The 6,779-nt window shown below is 38.7% G+C and overlaps 1 protein-coding gene across 1 annotated transcript in view; it reads right to left on the reverse strand.

Annotated features, from left to right (window-relative positions):
• ASB15 (ankyrin repeat and SOCS box containing 15) overlaps positions 1 to 3,215 on the reverse strand; it is a 27,665-nt gene extending 24,450 nt beyond the window's left edge. Inside the window, exon 1 of the mRNA XM_012805128.2 lies at positions 3,173 to 3,215. Coding sequence (XP_012660582.1) covers positions 3,173 to 3,206 — 34 coding nt within the window. The 5' untranslated portion in view covers positions 3,207 to 3,215. The remainder of the gene's footprint in view (positions 1 to 3,172) is intronic.
• Positions 3,216 to 6,779: the final 3,564 nt, after the last annotated feature.

Here is a 6,779-nt window from a genome sequence, read left to right on the forward strand (position 1 = left end):
ATGTTCCCTCGCCCTGTGATATCTCAATCTCCTCTAAAGGCTGATGCAAGCCTTGGGGATCTTATTTACTGAATAGATCCTGAGGGTATTTTACTTTTAATTTATTATTTATTTCTTCATTGTCTATCTCCTCCCCTTATTAACTAAATAAGAGCAGGGAATTAGTCTATAACCTCAGGACCTAGAGAACAATCATCTTTTTGTCCATGGGCTCTACAGGTGTTGAACAAATATATTAATTAGTTAATAAGCCACTAATGAAACATAATGCAGTCTCTGCTTTCTTCTTAGAACTCACCCATTTCCCTCAGGAATGGAGTCTTTTTTCTAACTAAACAAATTTGGTTGCTCGTAGCTCTGCTTGGCTTCATTTTTTCTCTTCTGTGCTTTCCACCTTGTCCCCCTCCCTTCATGACGCTGCCCCACACAGAGTGGAACAGCTCTGCACCCGCGGCCCGCACTGCCACGGGCCCGGCACAAAATGTTCCTCCTGTGGAAGGCCTTGCTGGGATTCTCCAGTTTCTTTTCAGACTTTTTTTTTTTAATCTGAAATATCTCCTCACATGTAATATTTTTCCAACATCTGCATTTATCCTTGTTCATTCTAGATTTGACTTCACAGGTTCTTCCCATATTTGTATTTTTATGTTCTCACTTGGAAAATTAGTTTTCTGAGGAAAAAAAAATCACTTTCTTTTCCTTTCTATCTTTCCCCTCTAATCCCACTGCAGCAAATGGCTGCTCTCACGCTCCCTGGAGAAAACTTGTTGACTCACTTCTGGTGGACCTGGGCTGACTCCTTCCGTAACACAGTTAGAAGACACAGTTAAACCTGTGGCGCTGCCTGTTGTCTTCCTCGCGGACGTTACCATGGTGATGGGGCATCGCGTGGTCCTGGGATTAGTAACAGGATACAGAGCCTTTCCCCTATTTAAATCACAAGCTCAAATCTAATCTCGTTTGAAATTTGGGCTCCCGGGACATAACATACCGTAGGCTCCTCAGAGAACTGGGTTGGTCTGTGGAAAGATTTTTATTTTTTTTAAATGTCCTTTTAACTGCTAACAAGAAGAAACTTATCAAAGTTCTTAGCTCTTCTGTCCCTGTAGTGACAGCAGGACAGAAATGATGAGAAAACTCTCTCTGTGTGGAACATCTCCAAGCTGGCGCTGCTGTCTCTAGTCTTTTACTGAAAGCCTGGGATGAAGTGAAGATCTGTGTGCAGGGGACTAAGGTGTCAGACACACCATCAAAGGAGCATTACAGAAATGGACAGAAGAGGTGACAGGACGCAATGAGAACGACAAGAGGAAGGTGACATCTGTACCTCACATTTCACATGATGAAGACCAAAACCCTCCTGAGGGCCGACAACAGTGTACTGGAAATTATTTAATAAAGTTTTCACTCAGAAGTATGAGAAAAGACCCGATAACATTTTGACATTCTTTAAGACTTGTTGACAGGTGTGCCACTTAACAGTCTAGAGAAATTGGTTGACTCTCTTTTAAAATAATTTTACATTTAACATTCAGTCTTATGCTGGAGAAGCTTAGTAGTGAGATCATTTGTTCTCCTTAAGCAGCTGATTTAAAAAATAACTTGGGCAAATATATGGTACAATTAACCTTTAAATGAAGATTTAAAGCTCAGTTAGCCTTGCTCGGGTCGGGAAAACATTTGATGAAGTCTATGGATTCTCTCTCCAGATTTTGCATGAAATTTTAGGAAACTCATGGATCCTCAGAAGTTCTTTCATGTTCTGGTAAAGAACCACTCAATTAAGGATTTTCTATTACTAAATGGCAAATATATTCCGTGGACATCAATAATTATTAGTTTACTTTATAGAGAGGCTAAATTAAATCCTCAGTTTATATAGTTGGGACAAAGAAAGTTTGCTTGCTTTCTGTTAAGCATTGTGCAAAGCATTTGAGTACAGTAAGTACCTTGTTTTAAATCCTCACTCCAGCTCTATATTTTAGGCATTACAAATTCATCGCTCACAAGTAGAAACTGAAGCTTTAAGAGGTTAAAAGACCCATGCAATGTCACAGAGCTGATAAGTAGAGTCTGGACACAGCAGAGGCTGGCTCCACTTTGAAGGCCTTTTAGAAGTTATTAGGAAATATCTCATAGTCAGTTGCTTTGAAAAGAAAACACTTTGAGCTTGCTCTTAACAGCCAGCTCTTAATGACAATAACTTCCAAAAATAAAAAATAGCTTCCAGGGACACATAAATCCTTTTCTTTGTCTCCATGCAATAAGGCTTTACGTTGCGTAGGGTGGTCTGAGGTGAAAGCTTGCCTTCACCCTGTACTTTTTGTCTTGGAGTCTAAACATTTCTATCCAAAAGACAGTGTCAGCATACCAGGTGGTGCCTGAAAGAAGTGGTCAGGAGCTTGGTACCATGCTGCAAGGTCTGATGTAGGAGTGAACATGAGTCCCTGACAGCTTCTTGTATCAGATTGTCTAAACTGCCTGCAATCTATGATCCATGCTAACGCCTTGCTGTAAGGTATCAATACATTTGGGACACCCCTCAGAGCTTCCTTTGAAACATGGTAGCTCACACAGCATGGAACCAAGGCTCTTCTTTTCCCTGAACATGTTCACATGTAACTTTGGACCCCACGAACTGTTGAGTTGGCTTAATCCTTATTACATTCAAGACGGTCTGTTCCACCTCCCTTCACACTCTGTCTTGTCATATAACAAAACTGAAACCGTCTCCATTGGTCTTACACAGGGATGGATTTAAGAATATGTAGAATGGATGGTGACTTCCATGGTGCAAGCATGGGCTCTCTGTCCACAAATATCACATTGCCCCCGGCACCTGTTGCATCATCAGGAAGAGATCCTGTCCATTTGGGTTTATTGTTCCATATTCCAGCATTCCGTATATAATGCCAATACTATCATACCAGCCCTCAGTGTAGAGCCAGGATCTCTTGGAATAATTACTGGGGATGGGATGAAGCCAGGAATATAGCAAAAGGTCTAAGGCTGAGATCTAGTGGGAGATAATAAGAAAAAGACAATACAGTAGATATACTTGTTTACAGTCTTCTACAAGGTCAGCTCAAACATAAACCCTGATGTTCTGAAGGAGGTGAAGGATTTTGTTGCATGAAACAGGGGACACTTATTCCCTGAGGAATTTTTTTACCTCGAAACTGATGTAGTTCTTGAATTAAGCTCATCCACAGGAGGTCTGAGAGAGAATCATCAATATTTATCCTATCAGAGGAAGAGCAAGAGTTAAAGTTCATTTTCATTTTTTGGTAATGTTAAGAAAATACAGTTACTATATTCAAAACTATTCTAATTCTCATTCTTTCCTATACTTTCATTATTCTTTTATAATATAAAGAAGATATATATAATAATGTATATAATTTTAAAGACATGATGAAATCAATATACATAAAATTTTGTTATAACTTTGTTTTTTATTTGGTGGCTAAACAGTTCATTTTTTTTTTTTCTTTTGGACTCCTGTAGCATAAGGTGGCAAATCAGATAAAGGGTTTCAGAAATTTCAGAGAGAGGTATGACTCCTTATCAGAATTGAATTCCACCTTCCAGTTACAGGTAACTTTTACTTACAGAGAATAAGTTACAGCAATTCCCTCTTAGAGTTTTTTGCATTTTCTACTGGAAAGGAATCCTATGCATAATGGGGACTTATTGTTCCATCTTCCAGTGTTAGCTGGTTTAAATAACATCTTTTTTTGGTAACAGCAGAGTACATTCTGCTGATAAATTTAAAACACACACACACATGCACACATGCAAAAAATCCTAGTCCAGTAAACAAATGCTGCTTTTATGTTGCCTCAAGGAGATGTAACTCAACATTTTAGAAATATATAAAAGGCAAAATGTTCTCTCTAGACACTAAGCACAGTATCTGGCATGTGATAAGGAGTCAGTAAGGATTTGCTTAATGAATGACTAATAGAATGATCAAATATACACCAGTCTTTAAATTGGCCAAAGACTAGATTACCCTTGCATTTCCTCTATAGGTGATAGATGCATTTTTGCCAAACTCACTTTTAATTTTAAGGCTCTGCTGATTGATGTTTAATTTCTATGTAAATATACTCATATGAGAACCTGTTGTACTGGTTTTGCTGATCTCTAGTTTCATATCACAAAAGTAGAAATGTTTACTCCCTACTGTTGATTTCCAATTCAGACTCAACTAGACAGAAATGTAGGAGGATACATGTTAGCTTTTGAAAACTACACTCACAACCCTTTAGGAAGAAGCTTTAAGTTTATAAGTTCGTGGATGTCTAGGGGAATATAAACTTATAGAATAGAAAAGAGTGGAGCAAGAATGGCAACTTTTTAGTAGACATATCCTGATTGCAAGCTAGTGTGATAAAATGCTTTAAAAAAAGCCTTCTCCTTTGTTTATAAGGCTCCATCTAGGAATCTATTTTATAGAAACAATCAGAGACGTGAAAAAAATAATTTTATCTGAGAATGTTTATCTCAGCTCTATTTAAACTACCAACGCATTAGGAAAAACATCAAGGTCCAACAATAGGAAATTTGTATAAGACTTTATTGTATGCACAATCAATAACTATATAGTTATTACAATCCACATACTTGAAGAATATTTAATGTTGTGGGTAAGGTGTCAATTTAAGTATGATGTTTATTTGAGTAGATATGACCAGCCACTTTGAAGGGACTAAGATTGACATTTTCCTTCCACTTTACTACAGTATAAGTGACAATGAAAAACTGTCTGTATTTAAAGTGTACACCTTGATGATCTGCTATGTGTATGCACTGTGAAACGTTCACCACAATCAAGTGAAGTAAAGTACTCATCTCTTTACATGGTGACAGGTTTTGTTTTTGGTATAACCACTATGAAAAATCATATGAATATTCTTCAAAAATGTAAAACTAGAACTACCTTATGACCCACTTCTGGGCATTTGTCCAAAGAAATTGAAATCAGTATCTTGAAGAAATATCTGTACTTCCACGTCCCTTGCAGCATTATTCACAACAGCCACGCCATGGAAACCACATAAATGTCCCTCTAGAGATGAATAGATGAAGACAATGGGCCACGTATTTACAATGGACTATTATTCAGCCTTTAAAAAGAAGGAAATCTTGCCATGTGTGACAACACAGATGAACATGAAGGACCCCATGGTAAATTCAGTAAGACAGACTCAGAAAGACATATTGCAAGCTCTCGCTTATATGTGGAATCTAAAAACTACAGCTCTTAGAAACAAAGAGTAGACTGGTGATTGCCAGGGGCTGGGACAAGGGGAGATGTTGGCCAAGGGGTACAAAATTTCAGTTAACCAGGTTAAATAAATTTTGGAGATCTACTGTGCAACAATGTAACCATACTTGAAATTTGATAAGGGGTAGATCTTAAGTGTTTTCCCCACCATCCCCACCAAAAACAGAAGAGAACTGAAGCTGACTTTAGAGAGGCAAGTTGTGCAAAGCCCTCTCAGGAGAACTGACCTGGTATCTACTCTCTGGGCTGAGCAGGCCAGAAACGTTGGTAACCTCAGGAAGAGAAGAAACTGTGCCAATGTACAGGAAAGCCTGTAAAACCTGGTGGGGGGAGTTGCTTGGTTTGTGAAGGAGCAGAAATTGGAGAGATCTATCCATTTACCCGAATCATCCAAGCATAGGCCTCAAGACCCCAGTTGTCATATCTGTCTGCATGAGACCATTTTCTGCTAATTAGCGAGGTGTGGTTCTTGAGGAAGGTGAGGTCAGTTATAGGCAAGAAAGAAAGCTACTGCTGATTGAATTGAGGGTGAGTAGAAAAATGTTGTGACTATATTTAACTACACTAAAAAATTACATATCTCTGAACTAAAAAAATATTTTCTTATGCATATACATGTACACATAAAAATACACACATTCTCTCTAAAAGTATTTGTTCCTAGCATGGTGTATTTCATTCAAACAGCAAAAGTTCCTGTCTGATGCTCAAGTCAAATATTTTTCCATGTGAAACTAATTCAAACAATAATGCATCATTGCACTTTTTCATATGTTGTTTTGAGGTTATATACAGGACATTGGTTTCTTTCTGCTCAAGGCTGTTGAATGAAGCAGCTGAACCTTGGTTGAAATCCCTGGCCTCCCTGATTGGCAGTGTCTGACATGTTGCAAGTAGATGTTACCTGTTATTATTCTGTGATTCAACTCCGCTGAAAAGGGAAAGTCGGATTCTAGCACTCTTGGCAGTTTTAATGCCTGTTTAATGCCTGTTTCCTCACTCTTGAACAGGCCCTCTGACACCCATATTGTCTTCTTCTTATTTCCCCCTAGACAGTGGTTCTCAACCTTCCTAATGCCACCACCCTTTCCTCATGTTGTAGTGACCCCCAACCATAAAATTATTTTCGTTGCTACTTCATAACTATAAGTTTGCGACTGTTTTGAATCGTAATGTAAATATCTGATATGCAGGATGGTCTTAGGCGGCCCCTGTGAAAGGGTCGTTTGACCCCCCCAAGGGGTCGCGACCCACAGGTTGAGAACTGCTGCCCTAGAATCTCCTAACTTCAGAGTTAAAGACCATTAGGTGGCTCCACCTGTGACTTGCCCAACAAGGAGTGGGCCAGCCTCAGCTTGAACACTAAAGTGACAGGGAGATTACTACCTCTTCACACAGCCCTTCACCTTTGGGTGACTTTAAAAATTAGGAAAAACAGTGACATTGAATCCATCTCTTCCAAATATGATTTGATAGTTCTTGTTTT

This window comes from Otolemur garnettii, unplaced genomic scaffold (genome assembly GCF_000181295.1).
Source record: "Otolemur garnettii isolate 467f Iridium unplaced genomic scaffold, OtoGar3 scaffold00037, whole genome shotgun sequence".
NCBI lineage: Eukaryota > Metazoa > Chordata > Mammalia > Primates > Galagidae > Otolemur > Otolemur garnettii.